This window comes from Cibotium barometz, chromosome 3 (genome assembly GCF_041138505.1).
Source record: "Cibotium barometz isolate CiBa-2024 chromosome 3, ASM4113850v1, whole genome shotgun sequence".
In the NCBI taxonomy this organism is placed as follows: domain Eukaryota; kingdom Viridiplantae; phylum Streptophyta; class Polypodiopsida; order Cyatheales; family Cibotiaceae; genus Cibotium; species Cibotium barometz.
This window is the reverse complement of record NC_141048.1, coordinates 52,921,334-52,941,274: the sequence shown is the minus strand read 5'-3', so window position 1 is coordinate 52,941,274 and position 19,941 is coordinate 52,921,334. Positions and strand designations below refer to the sequence as shown.

At 41.0% G+C, this 19,941-nt stretch overlaps 2 protein-coding genes across 2 annotated transcripts; one reads left to right on the top strand and one right to left on the bottom strand.

The window, feature by feature from the left end:
* The first annotated feature begins 94 nt into the window (after positions 1-94).
* Positions 95-4,453, top strand: LOC147640251 (putative pentatricopeptide repeat-containing protein At3g01580). The gene has a single exon (XM_086778529.1). The coding sequence runs from the start codon at positions 95-97 to the stop codon at positions 3,233-3,235; it is 3,141 nt and encodes a 1,046-aa protein (XP_086634655.1). The 3' UTR covers positions 3,236-4,453.
* Positions 4,454-8,516: 4,063 nt separating this feature from the next.
* LOC147640250 (uncharacterized) lies at positions 8,517-9,637 on the bottom strand. Its single transcript, XM_086823471.1, has one exon. It carries the CDS (start codon positions 9,406-9,408, stop codon positions 8,581-8,583), a length of 828 nt encoding a protein of 275 aa, XP_086679597.1. The 5' UTR covers positions 9,409-9,637; the 3' UTR covers positions 8,517-8,580.
* Positions 9,638-19,941: the final 10,304 nt, after the last annotated feature.

Sequence of the window (19,941 nt, the reverse complement as noted above, 5' to 3'; positions counted from 1 at the left end):
AGTGGAAGAACGACTCATTTAAAGCTTCGCCCAGTAGTAACATAGAATAAACCCTCGCCCATAATGACCCTTTTAAATCCTCGCCCAATTGGCTATGTCCCGCGCGGACCTGCCCTCTCTCTGCGCAAAAGGAGAGCTTGCCAAGGCCTTGCATGCCCTTTCTCTCAAGCCCACCCCCCCATCTACCTCCGCCTACCTTTCCCTCCTCAAGGCCTGCATCAACAACAAGAGCACGGCCCTCCCCCAAGCCAAAGAAATCCACGCCCATCTCGCCCAACACCGCGTCCCTCTCACCGGCTTGCTTGGTGACTACTTGATTTTGACCCTTGCCAAATGCGGTGCCCTCGACGATGCCCTCCTCGTATCTGCTCAATTGCCCCGCCTTACTGTCTTCTCCTGGACCGCCCTCATCTCCGCTCACACAGACTCTGGTCGCCCCCATGAAGCCCTCAGAATGCATCAGTGTATGCTAGAGCAGGGCGTGCAGCTCAGCATTTATACATTTGTCTCCCTCTTCAAAGCTTGCGGAAGCATACCAGACCTCCAACAGGGCATGAAATTTCATGCCGATGCCGTCAAGCAAGGCTTTGTATCCAATGCCTTTGTTGGCAACACCCTTGTCAGTATGTACGGCAAGTGTGGCGCCATCGTGGAAGGAGAGAATGTGTTTGATACATTATCCGGCCGCGACATTGTCTCATGGAATGCCATGCTTTCAGCATACGTTGAACAGGATCAAGGAGAGAAGGCTTTACAGCTGTATGTAAGGATGCAAGAGGAAGATGTTAGTCCAGACCGCCCCACAACTGTGGCTGCCCTTCAGGCATGTACCACACTTGCGGAGAAGGAAGCAGCTCTTCTTGTGAATGGACAACTGATCAAGGTAATGTCTCTACAAATCGGACATGCTCTACGTATTGACATTCGCAGGAATGGCTTCACATCCAACATCTTTGTTAACAGCACCCTTGTCAGAATGTATGGGAAGTGTGGGGCTGTAATGGAAGCAGAGAGTGTCTTCGATGCTCTACCTCACCATGATGTGGTGTCATGTACTGCCATGCTCTCAGCTTATGTGGAACAGGGCCTTGCAGAGAAGGCTTTACGGCTCTACAGACAAATGCATGAGGAAGGCTTGAGTCCAGACCAGCTGGCAGCTATATTCTCCCTTCAGGCGTGTGGTGACCTCTTACAGAAGGCAGAATCTCTTTTTGTGGAGGGGCAATCAACCAAGGTGATGTCTTTAGAAATAGGGAAGGCATTACATGCAGAGGCCCGCCAAAAAGGTTTTGCATCAGATGTCTTTGTTGGCAGCATGCTTACGAGTTTATACGGCAGGTGTGGGGCCATTCTGGAAGCTGAAGATGTGTTCCATATCTTGTCCCAGCATGACCTTGCATCGTGGAATGCTCTGATCTCAGCATACGTTGAACATGGCGAAGCGGAGATGGCTTTACTGCTGTACATACAGATGCAAGAGGAAAGTGTGACCCCAGACCATCAAACATATGTGATTGCTCTCCAAGCATGTGCCACCTTTGCAGAGAGGGAAGAAGCACTTCTTGTAGAAGGACAATCCATGAAATTGATGTCGTTGGAAATAGGGCGTGCATTACATGTTGATGCCTGCACTACAGGCTTCGAATCTGATGTATATGTTAGCAATACTGTTTTGAGTTTGTATGGAAAATGTGGGGCAATAGTGGAAGCAGAGGATGTGTTTTGTGCATTGTCCCATCGTACTGTCGTGTCATGGAGTGCGATGCTGTCAGGATATGTTGAACAGGGCCAAGGAGAGAAGGCTTTACAGCTGTACAGACAAATGCAAGAGGAAGCTGCAAGGTGTTCTGACCAGCTGACATCTGTGATAGCCCTTCAGGCGTGTGTCACTCTTGCAGAGAAGGAAGAAGCTCTTCATGTGGAGGGATGGTGGGTTAAGGTGATGAGTTTGGAAATTGGACAGGCACTACATGTGGACACCTGCAGGAAAGGCTACACATCGGATGTCCTTGTTTGCAGCACCCTTGTGAGTATGTATGGCAAGTGTGGGGCCATCGTGGAAGCGGAGAATGTGTTTGGTGCACAATCCCAGCATACCAACATGTCATGGAGTGCTATGATCTCAGCGTATGTTGAACAGGGTGAAGGAGAGAAGGCTTTACAATTGTACAGACGGATGCAAGAGGAAGGACAAAGTCCAGAGCAAAAAACACTTGTGATCGCACTTCAGGCATGTGCCATTCTCGCAGAAAAGGAAGATGCTGATCTAGCGACGGAATGGTCAACCAAGGTGATGCCTTTGGAACTCGGGCAAGCGTTACATGCTGATCTCCACAGGATAGGCTTCGCATCCGACATCTTTGTTTGCAGCACCCTTGTGAGTATGTATGGCAAGTGTGGGGCCATAGTGGAAGCGGAAGATGTGTTCGGTGCATTGTCCCAGCGGAACATTGTGTCATGGAATGCAATGCTCTCGGCATATGTTGGACAGGGCCTAGAAGAGAGGGTCTTACAGTTGTATGGGCAGATGCGAAAGCAGTGTGTGACTTTGGATCAAGTTACACTCATAGGCATTCTGCAAGCCTGTGATGCAACAGGAAGCTTAGAGATATGTAAACAGGTGCATTTCTACGTTGTTTGTGCTGGATACAATCAGAATCCTTCTGTGGCAGCCTCTCAACTTCGTGCATATGGGAGTTGTGCAAGCATGGCTGATGCGTATGCTTGTTTTGATGAACTTTCCAAGCCTGATATGGTGTCATGGAATGCATGCATTGCTGGTTATGTAGGAGAAGGAAATGCTATAGCAAGCTTACACATGTTTGAGGAATCAAAGCTTGTTAGCATAAGGCCTAGTGAAGTGTCTTTCCTTACAATTCTCTCAGCCTGTGGGCATGCTGGCCTTGTTATTCAAGGGCTTGAGTACTTCGAATCCATTAGCAAAGATTATGGTTTAACTCCAGACGTGAAGCATTATGGCAGTATGCTAGACCTTCTTGGACGTGCAGGGGACTTCAAGGGGATAGAGAATATATTGGGGAGGATGCCAATGCAAGCTAATCAGACCATTTGGCTGTGCTTGCTGACTGCATGTCGTACACATGCTAATTTAGAGCTGGCAAAAAGGGCATTTTATTATGCAGTGCGTCTACATCCCAAGCAAGCTACTGCATATATTTTGATGTCAAACATATATGCCAATGCTGAGCTTCGAGAGTGTGGAGCTGAGGTGTAAAACTCTATGCAGAAACTAAGCGTGTGAAGGAAGGCTGGCAAGAGGTGGATTGAGCACAAGCAGGACATTGTGAAGCTCTCAATTGGAAAAAGATATGTAGCTCTGAGAAGAGCTTAAGGAGGCCGGAGAGGAGGAGCGGGCGGGGGGTTACCTTCCAGACACGCAGCATGTTGGGGTAATGTGAAGAAAAGGGGTAGGAGTGGTCTATTTGCACGCTTGTCCAAAAACGGCCTTGGTGAGCATAAGGGCCTCAGCACGCAGACTTGCGCGGGCCACCTGGGGAAGCCCTAATGCGCGCATTCAAGCATGCACGCAAACAGCCTCTTAAAGAAGCTGGACATAGCATTTGTGTCGCTGGCTTCTCACAGAAGATCGTGAATCGTGATGGCCTGAATGCGCGCAAACAGCCTCTTAGAGAAGCTGGCCATAGCATTTGGGTTGCTGGCTTCTCACAGGAGATCGTGATGGAGGGTTGATGCTGCAGAAGCGGTGGCAAACTACCAGTCAGTGCAGAAATTTACGACCAACGTAGGCCACATAATACAACACGTGCTCACGCTTCCAAACATCAAGACTGGGGAGGATGCATTGTAAGAAGCCCTACAGGCAATGTTGTCAAGAAAAGATGACCGAAGTGCTCACCAGGGGGTAAAACTGAGGAAGATGGAGAACAGGGAGGAAGCCTCATTTCTAGGGTTTGCAGCAGCGAGAACCGTGCTTAAGAAGGATGCAAAATTAATGTCAGAGAGAGTGCTGGTGAAGCAAGCACCAATCTTTTTCCCAATTATCTTCTATGGATATGCATTGATGTTCATGGATTTTGCTTTCTCCAAGACCAGAGCCAGACCATATGAGTCTCTCGTGGCAGAATTGAACTGTAAATATTGAACATAACCTTTGATCTGATAGTTGTCTCTCTAGCCCATTATTGATCCTTCTTCCTACGGAGCTACATCTCAGTCAATACCCAAGAGAGGGTCAAAACAAAAAAGACCACCTTTTGTGTAAACCAAATAGATAGTGAGTTACCAGTTGTCTTTCCATCACCTTTCGATTTTAGAAGATTAAAGATTGTCTTGCATGAATTGACTAGAAATTTATGTTTTTGAGTTTCTTTGAAGGTCAGAGGGATTTTTTCCCTCCATGAGAGATGTTTCCATCTCCAAGCCGGACTATCATAGTAGACCATTTGGATCAATCCTATATAATTAATTTACTTAGTTGAGAGGCCACTCTAGCAGAGTTCAGGAAAAGATAGGTTCGACTTAGTCTAGAACTTGTTTAAAATTGTGCAAAGCTTGTTCAAATTTGTAGGAGAAGACGAACAATCCTCTTCAAAGTTTTCAAGTTTTAGGTATATTTTGCAAAATTTATAGAGAAATGCCTTCTCAAAATGGTCAATTTCCTCTTCAAATTACAATGAGAAGGTTTTCAATAGGCTCAATAAAATGTATTTCCCGAACAGTGCGCTCTAGCCTTAGCATGTACATGTATGTCCAAAAGACCCAACCCATCGTGTATTTCTAAAAGAACCATCCCACCATGTATGTCTGAAAGACCCAACCCACCATTATCCTTGAAAAGGCATATTCTTTTTTGTGCAATCCAATGAGAACGTTTTTTCACCTTCTTGTTCTCCCATAGGAAGGCCTTCAACTAACCTAGGATAAGTAGCCATGACATTTGTTGAAGTCCAAAGAGGTGGATGTTAAACTGAATAAAGGCTCCCTAGTACAGAATGGTAGCACTCTATTATTCCACTTCTTCAACTTATTGTGGACTTTGGTGATGACCCAATCTCGCTATTTGTTAGTTATAACCACACTTGCACACCTATTAGATAGCCAAGATGTCTAAATATTGAGCCCTTATTAACTAGCTAAAGCCCCATCTACGAATCAATCAATCAAGGTTATTATTCTAGACTTGCTCAAATTGCATCTAGAACTTGATACATCAATAAAAAGCATTACTAACAATCTCTCTAATTATCAAAGACATTTCATCAAAATGGGAGAAGAGGGCTCTTTTCCAAAAACAAAAAAAATGCTGATTATTCTCATTTTAAGTAGGGTCAATTGGTCCAAGTGTACCAAGCCCGTTAGGCAAAGAAGCTAGTTCCAATGTAGGAAGGGCCATTTGTGGTCCACAATATCCTTCCTCATGGCACAATGCAGCTCCACACATTGGAAGGCCACCTCCTCTCTTTGGTTAATGGCTCCAAGATCAAGTTGTATTGCCTTGGTGCTTCTCCTTGTTGGTAAATGGCTCCAAGCTCAAGGTGTATTGCCTTGGTGCTTCTCCTTAACTCTCTTAGTTTTTTTTAATAATTAATCAGTCTGGCCATCCTAGGAACATCTCTAGGTTTTGTATTCGTCCCCTCTCTTGCTCCTAGCTTCCCCTTTCTTCATGCCCGTCCCCTATATGGCCTCTATGGCTTCACAAAAAAAAAGGTTGTCCACTTTCTGTTGCCACCCTCATGCTCACCCCCCCCCCCCACCTTGTACTCATTCCCCCTCCCCCCCCAAAAATCTCGAAACCATCATGCATGATATTCACCCATTGTGTGTAATTGAGTCTTACTCTCGCTCTATTAACCATCTTGCTAATCTTCTTCTTAATCAATGTATTCACCTTGTGTTGCATTGCCCTATCCATCCTCCTTGGATGCCTTCATACAGTTGCACATGAGGACCTCAACATACGACCTTCGAACTGCTTCACATCCAATACATAAATTTTTGAAGTTGAACCTCCAAGATATTTTGAATTGTTCCACGGTAATCAAGCTTGTCAAGATGAGGATGTTGGTATCTCTCACACTTGCTCGATTCTCTTTCTCAAAATTTGCCATGCTTCCATAATCTGGGGTTGCTCATTTTGAATCCACAATCTCCATGCAAAAATATCTTCCCTCATACCGCATCACATTGAAGACCTTGTACTACCATGAAAAACATACATAATATATGTACAAAAGTTAGACACCAAAATGTAAGAGCATATCATTTGTAGGAAGGAAAGTACACACTTACATCCTCTTGCATATTTTCATTTCTCATCCATTATTATTTCTCCATTTCTTTATGCTTGCTCCATTGCCTCATGCAGCCATCATTCGATATCACAATCTTTTGGAAATGACTCTAGGTTTTTTGGACAAGGAAAGTGCCTACGATGTCTCTTAAAAGCCCTTCTCCCCTCTATGCTTGCCCTTTTTGCCTCTTCATACCTTTCCACCCACTTTGTCATGACTTCACTATTGAGAATACAAAAATGGATTGATACTAACTATTTGAAATATAGTAGCATTTGGCATAGTTTAACCATGTCACGTGGGAGCGAACCTTGAGGTTCTTGGTCCTGCTCCCGCTCCTTCATTGGAGTTGCACCCATAAATAGGGGGATTTAAAGCTTTCTTCATAAAATTTACTCTAAGGTGTTGTTCATAGAGCTAGTTGGTGAATCTATAGCTCAAAGAACCATGGTGGTTCTTGTTTCCAGTTCCTATGTTCCTCCGCTCATGTTTGTGTTTTGTTAGCTCATTTGTTCCCAAACCTCCTCGCTTTGAGGTGGATTCCAAGGAGTCTAACCTTCTTAATAGGGAGCTCTCTGCTGAGTGCTGGTCATTTGCTAGGATCGAAGGCTTGGTGGGTTTGAGGAGGTGCGATTCAATGTGCTACAGTCGGTTATATTGTCGTTTCCAACAATTAGTCCAGATTGGATTCGCATCATCAAAGGTCCTTAGTGCTTTTGGTGCAGGTTTGAAAATGGTTTCAAACACATATTATTATTATTATTATTTTATTGCTAGGCTTATGTCTATAGTACCACGTGTCCAAGTTTACGCCTCTAGACTCGTATATGCAGGCTCATGTATGCATGTTCACATCTGTAAGCTCATGTATGTAGGCTCACGTGTCCAAGTTCACGCCTCTACAGTCATGTCTCTAGGCTCACGTGTTTAGGTTCACATGTCTAGGTTTACACCCCGAGACTCATCCCAATACACTAAACCAAATTCACATACTTTTTTTTCCCGTAAGTATATCCTTATGTAGTAGCAACTTGAGTACCCACCCGAAGGTGGCTTGGTCTCCCACCTGAAGGTAGTATAATTATGGCCTCAGAAGGCCCGAATACCATCATAAGCCTCGAGGATTTGAATTCATGACCTCTCCCTTCCCAATTACAAACCCACACCACTATGCTACACACCCATTTGCACTAGATTCGCATACTTTTCCAAGAAAAAGTGCAAACTACATATATTTTGAACTTAGGACATCAACAACGTTATGTGTGGTGTGAGACGCATCTAGTTTGGTTCGGGACACCTAGCTAGATTGTGGTATTAGATCTTGCCTACCATGCTAGTACAACATGCGAGTGTGATTCTAGTGTTATTGGTAGTATGCCATGCTAGACGATTGACATTGTGAGTGATTTCCATGTTCATATTGATGGTCCCTAGTGTTACTGGCAAACTGTGTTTGATCGCTATCAAAGCATTCACATTGGGATTAATTGATGGATTTCAATTGATTGTGATTACTAACACACTTATGTTTAGATGAGCATAGGTAACTAGGGTGGAACACCATGAGATCTTGTGAGTTTTCTTCTCTTCCTTGGGAACTTTCTTCTTGAATTTATTGGTTTTTGTTTTTCTTGCATGATCAACCTCATTTCAAACAACCAAAAAAGTAAATCAAATCTTGGCTCATGACCATAGGCGTGTAAGCCTCTGTTTGTGACAGACACGCAAACAAACTACGAAAATCCTTGTCCAGATTTACACCAGATAGTAAAGGCCAAAGAGACCCATCATCTATTATTGAATCTCCAATGAATGTTCTAAATCTTTAGAAATATAATGGTGCACCTGTATCAGCTAGGCATGACTTTGATCAAAAGATGCTACATTGATAAATAGTGTACTGTTATAATCAAAACAGACATTGACAAGAACATAATCCTTATTCAATCTAAATGTTTCCATGATAGAAATTAGAAAAGGATAATCTAGTATCTGCAGGCTTGTAGTCTCTAGTGGTGAAAGCATTTGATATGAACCAGGCTGCTAGCTACACTCATGGAGACATGATCCATGTCTATCACTCATATTATATATAAAGCATTTCAAACTTTACACAGACTTATCATGCTCTCCAAAAGACATCCTTGAATCACTTCCGAGACCACTATGTAAAGCATCAAAAGAACATATTGGCACTGTTAAAGAGCATTACAAAAAAGACATATTGGCACTGTTAGAGCATTAAACAAAGTTTAAAGCTGCCATTATAGGGTAAGGAATGTTAATGTTACAGTTTGAGCTAGCATCAACCCTTCAGCACCTGAAGTGTGTGCGCCGTCACTACCTCTTCGGCCAATTCATCATATGATTGCATACTCAAGCCTGAGAAGAGGAAGTTCTGAAGCTCGTCGCAAAAAATTTCAGCATTCTCATAAATAAAAGGCCTGACAGCATCAGCCATGACATCCTTCCAAGAGCTCAAAACCCTAGGTTCAACTTTCTGCCTCTCCTCAAAATGCTCCAAGACCCCTAGGACATGCTGTGTGATCAAGTCCACATCTTTTTCCTGCAAGAGGGCCTGAAGCTCTCTCTGCACCCATAGCTCAAGATAGCCATTTCCTGAGATGTAAAATCCTTTTCTCCTCCTCTTAACATGCCGGTTCAATGCTTCTGCCATGCCTTTTTGCAGATTATTTCTGTACAGATACAAGCGTTGGTAGTGGGGCTGGGAAAGCAAAAATGGCTGCTTTGTGCAAGGCGGGGTACCATAGAGGTAATGGCGTTGGAAGGTGCTGAGGACGATACTGTGGATGATGCAGGCGCTGCGTGTTTTGCACAGAGGGCACTCCAGGGATGTGTCTCCCTCCAGGGAAGGGTGGGTAGCCACCATCTCTGCCCATTGCAGGATGCAGTGGTAGCAGAACCTGTGGAAGCAAGGGTCCAGGAAAGCTTCCCCTGAAATGGGGCCTAGGCATATGGGGCACTGGTGTGCATCATGTACAGCCTCCTGAGCAGACGAAACCCCAACCGTCTGTCCCGAGAAACATACTTCCGTACTCTGAGATGCAGAAGAACCCTCCTCCCTTGTAGAAGAAACCCTAGCCGCCTCACCGCAGAGACTGTCTGCCGTCATGGGCGACGGATCATGTGCAGAAAAATGCTCCTTCTTCTCCGAAGTATGATCTGGATCTACCTGTCTGAAGAAACCCTAGCAGAAAGGCCCCTCTCTCGCGGGAGTATGATCTGGATCTACTTCCTCCTGTGCAGAAAAGCCCCTCTCCTAACTGGTGTCGCCGTGCTTTTTGCTTTTTTTCAGCCGCGCCTTTGTGGAAGACCCCCTCCGAGCTCTTTGTTTTTTAATCACCGCTTCTGCAATTTATTTACATCGGTTTTGCTTTACATCGTTTTTAAAAAACACTGCTCAGCTTCATATGATTTTTTTAATTGAAAAATTCATGGAAAAACATTGCTTGTAAAACAATGCTAGTAACCATTCACAAAAAGAAGCTATATCACAACGCTTTAATGCCACATAATCTTTGCAAGAGACAATCCTAACATAGATTTTGGATGTTCTCTCAAATGTGATCTGCCCTCTTCTGCAAAAAGATGGAGAGCATCGAATAGAGCTTGTGCTCGGATCAATACACTGTATTATACGAGTTTGGTCTCTCTCTCTCTCGTGCTACTCTTATCTCTTTTTCTCTCTTCACATATAGTATAATAACAAATTTTTATAATATGTAGTTATATTTAATTTTACTAAAAAAAAGTTATTATTAATTGTTTACGATTAGTTTTATAAAGATAAATATACCATCATAACTATTTATTATGATACTAATTTTATTATGATTATTTTCAAAATAAATAGTTATATTTAAATTTATAAGAATAGTGTATATTTATAAAGTTAATATTATATATTTATAGATAACTAAAGATAATCATGCGGTAATTTTAAAAAATTAGTAAATTTACTTGTTTAGCTTTTTTATAATAATAACTTTATATATATATATATGAAGATTTTTTAAATTTGTATATATCTATTTATTATTATATTATATTTTTATAGTATTTTATGGTGTATTAACACAAATAGCATAAGACATTAAGTGTAAACATTCACTAATGATTTGACAAACTTTTAGTTGTGTAGATTAATATTAACATAATTGAACGGCAATTTGGTAATAGATGCAAAAATAAGTATTGTTCTTTTTCCATATAGAGAAGGTGAGGTGAAAGGAGGAAATGGAGACACTAGGGGTGAGATGCAAGAAGAAGAGTGGAGAGGGGCAAGAAAAGTGGAGCCAAGGGTGAAAGTCAAAATGAATCTTTTTTATTTTTTATTTTTTATTTTTTATTTTTGGATGACCAATTTCTTGCTTGCATGTTATGCATAGATTTAACACTAGGTGATATGCTACAGCAATGTGTCGAATGATAGAGGAGGAGAATGTTGTGCTACAATAGCAGCAACGCATCGATGATGGAGGGGGAGAGCTCTGGATCACCACCCAATCATAGAGAGAATAGGTTCCCTGCCGAGTATTTATCGTGGCATGTCTGCCCACACATACCTGACCGCCCGCGAATCTACGCCTAGGCGCTCCCTAAACCCCAACTTGCCTACTACCCATGCTTCGGTGGGTAGACTCGGAGTCCGGTCAAGCTCCCCATATCCACCTATGGGCTACGTAACATGATATCGACATTAATTTACACCTAATGAGCTCGGGATGAGATACAAGAAGAAGAGGAGAGAGGGGGCAAGAAAAGTGGAGCCAAGGATAGAGGTGGTGAATTAGTCAAAATGAATAATAGTTATTATTTTTTGGTTTTTTTCTTGAAAAATAAAAAATACATAATGTCACCATTAATTTGCACCATAATCGCTAAGAATCGAGCATTGTGGAGTGGCCACAACTCTTGAGTGGGGAGAGGGAGGTCATAGATTCAATTCCCATCTCTCGCAGATTTTCACTCTTGAAGGAAAACCAACTCTAAATAAACCCCAAGAAGAGTAGTTTCTTCTAAGCTATAAGTACTTAGGCCATATTATTCAGTTGAGGGAATCTAAGAGACAATCCAAGTTGATCCAAAAAGATTGAGAGTATCATCACTTAAACTAAACCACATCATATACATGAGTTATTATAATCATTCTTAGGTTTATACAGGTACTACATGAAGTTTGACCAGAATTTTCCTTATAATTGAACTCCTTCATTTCACATCTATTGATTGAACTCCTAAAGAAACTTCTAAGCATTTTCATTGATTGAGAGACAAGGTAGATCCTTTGAAGGTTTGAAAAAAGATCTTACACATGTACTAGTGTTAAAACTACCATACCATTTTTCATAGTTTGTAAATTGTTCCCAATGGTTATGGGCTTGGAGCAGCTCTTATCCCTTAGCTTATGATAGTCAAAGTTAAAACTAGTAGACAGCAATTATAATACTTGTGACAATGAGTTAATTGATGCAATACTCTATAAACATGGAAGCATTAACTTATGGAATCAAAATTTCTGATAAAGACTGATCAACATAGCATTAAACACTCTCATTCATTAACTTCACATAGGCATATCAAGTGGGCATCTTTTATTCAAAGTTTTTAGCCCATGATTGATTATTAACGTGATAAAGAAAAGCTAGTGGTCTAAATAAAAGACCACTAGGCATATCAAGTGGGCATCTTTTATTCAAAGTTTTTAGCCCATGATTGATTATTAACGTGAAAAAGAAAAGCTAGTGGTCTAAATAAAGGACCAAGCATCAATCACATCTCACTAGTAGAGAGTACACACTTTGAGGCTATGAAGGAATCATATAAGCAAGATGACTTTGTTGACATTTGGATCAAGTTGTGAGATAATAATTCCTATCAATGATTATTCATACCATGAGAGTTATCTTTTCTTTCACAAAATATTGTGTATCACAAGACCATACAATGATGGAAGCATTATGGGAGCACATTTTAGAAGGTTCTTCACCATGAAACTAAGTTCCATCTCCTCTCCATTTATACAAGAAATGGGGAACAAGGAGTATAGGGAAGGGTAAAGAGCTAATGATATGAACTACCAAAAACCCAACGAATCCACAAGGGAAATCACATAACGTGTCCTCAATAGAACAAGAAGCCTGCAGCCTCAAAGACAAGTTGGTGTAGGACAAGTGCCATTGGAAACGGCACAATCAAACCCGATGGGACATGAAAAACTCCAAATTCTAAGAGACTGAGCACAACCTTTTCCTTAAATTCCAGCACCACATGAATATGCAAAAGACATGCTTAGGATGACATTTGAAACAAGAAGGGAGGTTGTGACAAAACACATCACTTAAAGGCTCAGATTTGGGCAAAACAAAGCTAATTCACATCTCAAATGTGACCGAATTTGATGGAATTAGAGATCCCTTTTAGTACCTAGAGAAGTTTGATCAAGTTTGTGAGGTCATGGGCAGGATTGAACCAAGATCTATTCATTCACACTTTGCCTTGAAGGCAAGCAGGCCAATGTATCAAGGTGCACTAAACCCACTTGAAAAGGTCAGTTATGAGGTCTTGGGACACACCTTCATTAGGTCAGTTATGAGGTCTTGGGATACACCTTCATTATGGTATTCTTAAGCTCAAACAAGAGAGGAGAGACAATGCAAGATTACATTACTAGAACCAAGTATCTCCATATGAGACAAAGCCCCTGCTAAAAAGACTAGATGACTTACAAGCTCAAACAAGAGAAAGGAGAGAGAATACGAGATTACATTACTAGAAGCAAGTTTCTCCATATGAGATGCAGTCCTCACCAAAATACTAGATGACTTATCACTCTCATCGATCGATTTATGATCGATCTCAAGAGCAAGAGGCTTAGTGAACACCTAATAGATAATCTACAAGACATGAATGTAAAAGTTATCCACCTAAACCAAGAGATAGGGGATGCATCATCCAACTCGATGAGTGATAGATGACTTATTGGTCTCATTGAGTTATGATCGATGTCAAAAGCAAGAGGCTTCATGACCACCACCTAATAAGTAATCTGCAAGACACGAATGTAAAATTTATCCACCTAAACCAAGAGATAGGGGATGCGTCATCATCGAAATCCTCAATAGCTAAGGGTGTCCAACCAGCACTAGTAAAAGTCTTAGTTAAGGACATGAGCATGGATAAGTTGGCAAAAAATCTGCTCAATCGAATAGGTCAGTAGTGTGACAAAGCTAGCCCCAAGGATAACCTCAGGACCACCCAGCCCTAGCTAGTTCCTCCTCAAGCTAGTTCCTCCTCAAGCTATTGGACACCCACACTTATTTCCATAAAGAGATATGGTGTGCAGTTACTCCCGAAACCATACAAGCACAGAGTGTCCGCTCTACTAAGGCCTAGAAAACAAAAGTTATGTGCTCATTAATCGGTGCCATGGGAACCATGATGCATACCTCATTGTTTGGTACCAAGGAAAACTAGTAGGGTGGACTCTAGTGCCACGAGAAACCATGATATAACTCATTATTTATACCAAGGAAACCCAACAGGGTGGACTCTGACACCACAACAAATGCGCCTTGCATCAAGGTAACCATTAACCTTACATGCCCCACCAGTCACTCCTTAACCAATATGTATCCACTAACACCCCTTACCAAGATGTATGTATACACCCCCACAATTGCCATATCCACTTGATACTACCATCTCAACCAAACCACACTAATACAATAGTACTCGGTAACTCTAGCAATAGAAATAAAAACTTAAGGATAACACAGCTATAAGTTTTTAAACAAAAAGATCCATACAGTCAACAACAGTATGATTCTTATGGGTATCTTGAAGAGGAACCAGCTATAGACTATATGCCTCTATCTTTCAAAGCCATGGTGCAAAAAAGAGCAAGAGCCCTTAACAACATGATATATATGCCACTAATATGAAATGCTTTTGATGCAAAGGCTTACACCATATTGTAGATTGTCCTCACAAAGACCACCAATTTCCTCAAGTGCTCCAAGCATTCCCAATCTCCAACCAAAGCCCAATATCATTCCTTATGAAGGCACATGTTACAAGTGTCGATTTGACTATGCTTACCACATCAACAAGCCTTAGCTTGTTGAGTGTACAAGGAAGCCTTATTCATACAATCCCCCTCCATGCCATCATAAAGCTCCATGCTAAGATGAAGACATTAGCCAAGGGAACACCCAAGGTTGCCCCAATAAGCAAAAAGCTTAAGCTTCCACTTTAAAGCAAGTAGCTACAGAGCCAAAAGTGCAAGCCTCAAACACTATAGTGGACCCTAAAAAGGATAATGAACCAAAACTAGAGGATCAAAATAAGAAGACCTTGAAGAATATGTTAAAACATTATGCACAATTAGTTATCAAGGACGACGATGTCGTGACTATCAAAAGTGGTTTGAACGAGAGCTTTGAAGCTACTAGAGAGAGTGAGAGATCCCCCACTAAACCCAACTCGTCCCAAAGAAAATAATCCCATTGATTACGAAAACCTTTCAAAGAAACTCACAGAGTATCATAACCCAATGTTAGAGAAAGAGAAAATGCAACAAGACTAAGAGCTTGAGGAAGGTGTATTCTAAATTAGAGCCCATCCTTGAGCAAGTGTTTAAGTACAAAACCACGGACCCTACCTGAGTGTATCCCCAACCCCATACCATAACCAATCAGAGTACCTACAAGGGAACCTTAGAGCTTGCCAAAGGCCTTGACTAAACCTATGACCATTCTTAAGAGGCCGAGAGAAAGAGCATTCCGAAGCCTCTGCCTAGAACCAATTCTTCACACAGACCTGACATTGCTAGATGCAGTGAAGGAGGACTTAGTGGGAGGTAAAAAGTTTGCCTTTCAATGGGTCACCATGGTCATCATAATATTTTCTCTGAGTTGTTTGGTGATGACTTTACTTGTCCCACCGCCTCCTAGCCACCATAGTTAGAGGTCACCATAGTCATCATAACATTTTCTCTAAATTATTTGGCATGACTTCATTTTGTCCTGCACCGCCTCTTAGGGAAGGATTATTACACATCCCTTACATGTTGTTAGGTCCAAGCACCGATCCTCCTAAGGGAAGGATCAATGTACACATCCCCTACATGTTGGTAGGTCCAAGTCCACCTCTGAATGAGTATAAACCTAGTGAGTGCAAATATCACATGGGACATAGCATGCCTCACAACTTTCTATCCTCAAAGTTTGAGTTTTAATAAGATCTTTTGCAGGGAAATTCTTAACTTTGGAGTGACTTATCCATCTAGATGGGAATCTAATAGCCTACACACCTAAAACCTGAACCTGAAGAGGATGAGGATAAACTACTCCACATTAAGCACTCTCCCTCCACACACAAACACTAAAGGATAGGCAAAAGCACCCATGAACAAGTTGGAACACTACTTTGAAAGTAACAAAATGAAAGTAACAAAATGAATGCCATGTTACCTACCATGTATAAAGCAAAGATGGTCTCTACAATCTTGGATGGTAATGCTAGTGTTAGTATAATTACCACAAGGATTAGTAGGAGGCCTAGGAAGCCCAGCACTCATAGCACAAGTCTCATTGTCAAGTTTATAGATGGGAACATAACCAAACCCTAGGTGACCTATGAGATATGAAGATTAAGACCTTTAGGCTAAGCTTCCACCACAAATTTGTGGTCATGGATGTCCACAAGAGGGTCATACACCATGATCCTCAGAATGCCTTACATGAGAGAAGCAAGGCTGGTTCACAATATAATCTTATATTTACATACAAAAGGGTAAACAAACCTTAAAGATATTGAAAATAATAGACTCAACCCATGGGTCAAGGCATTCTCTCCAATGAGTCTGACACAACTATCTAAGCTACTTCGGCCAACATTTACAAATGTTCAAGTTGTTGGATAGTAAAGATGAGAACCATGACTATGAGCCTCATGACTCTAAGGATTGGATTCATGTCTTAGAAACCATGGACTATGAGCCTCTTCCAAAGCCTCATGAATCTAAGGATCAGATTCATGTCTTAGCAACCATGGACACTCTTCCACAAAAGCTTGAAACAAGGTTTGCAAGAATAGACGGAACAAAAGCTACCTCCATGTTCATGCTTAGTGTGTATCATCTCTTTTGGGAGCAAACAGTGACTTTAAACCAAGAACAGTTAGTGATTCATGTAGTAAGGACTTCCCTCTACTTCCTGGAAGGATCGAGTTCCACATTGCCCACCATCATCCAAGAAGAACAATTCTACATAAAAAGTCTAAGAAGTATCTTCTCCCCATGGAGATAGATCTTCATTGGCTTCGCTATGTTGAGGCCATGGAGTCACATGATGAGTCTTACACTAATGATAATTGTAAGCCGACCTAAACAAGATCACTCTTCAGGCCAAGATAGTGGCAAATAAGCCAAAACAATGGCTAATAAAGGTGACAAGGAGCCCACGAGATCCAAGCAATCCAAGCTCTACCGAGCCGCCAAGACACAAGCTCAATAAAAATTCAAGGTAGAGAGAAGGAATCCATACTCAAAAATCTCATCGAGCCTCAAGAGGAAGATTTGATAGCAAGTACTTTAAGTCCTAAAACATCGAGAATAAAGTGGTACATGGTGAGAAGGATCAAAGAAGCATGGGCAAAGAGCCTCATGCTTTATATGACGGCCCCACAGAGGTCAAAGAAGTAAACCTCAATGGCCTTGCCAATCTTTGCCAAAGATCTCACCCTTGAGCAATAAGGAGAATCAATAGTCTTGCTTAAAGAATTTCAGGATGTTTTCATCTGGAAATACAATGACATGAAGGGAATTCCTCTAGAAGTTGTAAAACACACCATCCCTCTCCACAAAGGCATAAACCCATCCAAAGAGAGAGCCTACCATATGAATCCCAAGTACAAGTAAATAGTCAAAGAAGAGCTGGAGACAAAGCTACACATAACATTGATGTGATATCTACCGCCAAATTCCTCCATGAAAATGGGATTACTCGTTGCCCACTAGAAATAGTGAGCAAGTATGTCTCTTCAGCAAAATCTCCATGACATTTATGTTAACAAGGTAATAAGCAACTAATAGCCTTAGGGCTTAGCCCCAAATATTTTTTTGATTCCACAATGATTCCAAGCATTGGGATTACCCATTATAGCCCAATGTTGATTAGAGGAGAGTCAATATTGGAGTCTTGGTTAGATACATATGCTATGTTGTTTTCATTAAGAAGTTTTATTTCTATTCATGGGTTTTGGAAGGGTGAAAACCCTATTTTCTCTTTATTTTTGTAAGATTTCCATGCTTTATTGCTTTGTTTTTCTTGCACTAAACTTGGGATTACACTTTCATTTTATGAAGGACATAACCATTAAAAAATCGACCCACTCTTTTAGTAGTTTAGGTAGTTTAATCACACCCTAATCAGCCTATAAAAACTAGGGGGAACCCTAAGCTAGGCATAGAACACAAATTTTGCTCTCAAGAAATAGAGCTAATGTTAGAATACACCGTGAGGAAACTTTCCTCATATGTAGAAACTTACCAACTTATGTCCTTGTAGTTACTCGATGCTTACACTCCCGTGTACTCGACTCACTAAACTCTATCCTAGAAATTCAAATTTATATCCTGGTTTTGATTCTCACGCCAAAACTTATACCAACCAATAAAAATGTGATTATTACATTAATTTCCCAGATCCAATTTGTGTGAAATTGGCCATGAAGCCGTGCTACATTTAATGGCGACCCCCAATTTTTAATACACCGAAAGCTGTGCCTTGGAACTTGAGCTGAGACTTTAAATCCTTTATAGAGTTTAATGTTCTAAGAGGGTTGAAATTTGCCATGAGCTAAGAGTTTCAATCCATCCCTTTGAAACTACGCTTTAGAAAGTGTCAGTTTCTTTTTTTTTTGGAACATAGAATATTTATATTAAGAGCTTAATAGCAATTATCTAAGAGAGTAATTTGTATAGCTTCCTTTTCCCATGATATTCAACCCACCTTTTCACTATTCAGCAAGCCACATATTAGATCCTACCTGTCATCCTCCCAAACAAAAGAAGCTTGACCCCAAGAACATGCATATAGGCTATAAGCATAGACTCAAAAGTGAAGTACAGCCTTTTGGAGTTTGTTTCTCCATATAGTCATCTTTAGTCCATACCTTCACCATAGGTCTCCTTCCCAAGGGGTTCTCAATGAAGGCTACAAAGGTGTATACCGGTTGCTTCTCCTTCGAATACCATCTCTTAGAAACCATGGATTCTAAGCCATTAGATACTGCCAAGTTTAAATTTTCCTTGCATCCAAGTTTAACACCTTTAACTAGTTTGATACTGTCTGAATTTAAATTTGTGAATGACTAAACCTGCACTACAAGCTCATCCTGAGTGGATTCCTTTCACGTAGGATATAAATATGCCATGTTTGGGGTGCTTTCTGTATACACTTATATGCAAACTAACCCGCGTAGCTACAAGTTCTTTACGGTTGAGTTTATGTTGGAAGCAGACTTAGTTTATGTTGGAAGCAGACTTAGTTTTGGGATGGGAATAGACTATTGCTACAAGTGCAAAACCATGCTTCATTTATTAGGTCAACCTACACTACAAGATCATCCTGACGGGATTTCTTTCACACAGAATATAAATATGCCATGTTTGGGGTACTTTGTGAATACACCAATATGCAAACTAACCCCCTTAGCTACAAGTTCTTTGCGGTTAAGTTTGTGTTGGAAGCAGACTTAGTTCTGGGTAGAAAAATATAAAGAAAATAAATTTGTGATAAAAGTAGCATCTTTATGATAGAGATCTCCAAAAGTAGCATCTTTATGATAGAGATCTCCAAAAGTAGATCGACTTTTGCATACAACCAAATTTAGAAAAATGGCTCGTGTGAGTTGTAGACCGGGCCTATTCCCGTAATTTTAAGTACCAACTTGACTATATTCTGACGAAAAACCAAAGAGATACAACAGCTGTAGATTGCAACCCTGTACTTGTATGCATACTTGTATGTAGGGAGGCAGGACAGGTTGAGACAGGCAAACATCTACAGGGAGTATTAGTTCTCTTATTGTTTTTCTTATATGGTTTAATTATTTCATGAGAGAGAGAGAGAGAGAGAGAGATTAAACATGGTTTGTAAGAATTGTAGGTTCCTTGGATGAAGCTCTGTTTTCTTTCCATCTTCTAATTTCTCCTTGATGAGAAGATGTATTGATTGTATCAAATTACTTCATACCTTAATATATCATTGAAATACTCATATGTGAGATCGAGGGTCTCGCATATGGGGGGACAGATTGGACCCAATGCTTTTATCTTGTGTTCATAAATATTTTTTCGTTTAAGTTTTTCGTTCAATTCTTCTTCTAAGGTTGATGTATTAACTTGTAGTTAACTTATTTTAAAGTAATTTGTAAAATTTATTGAAAGCTTGTACTTGGAGAAAAGGTCTTGTAATAGGCAAGAAGCATTCTAGTGTGACAACGGAGTGAGGACGAGACAATGAGCTAGCGCATGCACATGGGAAGTTGTATTTGGAGCTCTAAGGCAAAATCCAATGACACGTGCTTCAATAAGGATAAGGTAAGCTCTTGACTTCAACACCTACTATAAGAAGCATGA

Coding starts and splice junctions, on each gene's coding strand:
- LOC147640251 (XM_086778529.1), top strand. CDS start 95: ATGTCCCGCGCGGACCTGCCCTCTCTCTGCGCAAAAGGAGAGCTTGCC.
- LOC147640250 (XM_086823471.1), bottom strand. CDS start 9,408: ATGACGGCAGACAGTCTCTGCGGTGAGGCGGCTAGGGTTTCTTCTACA.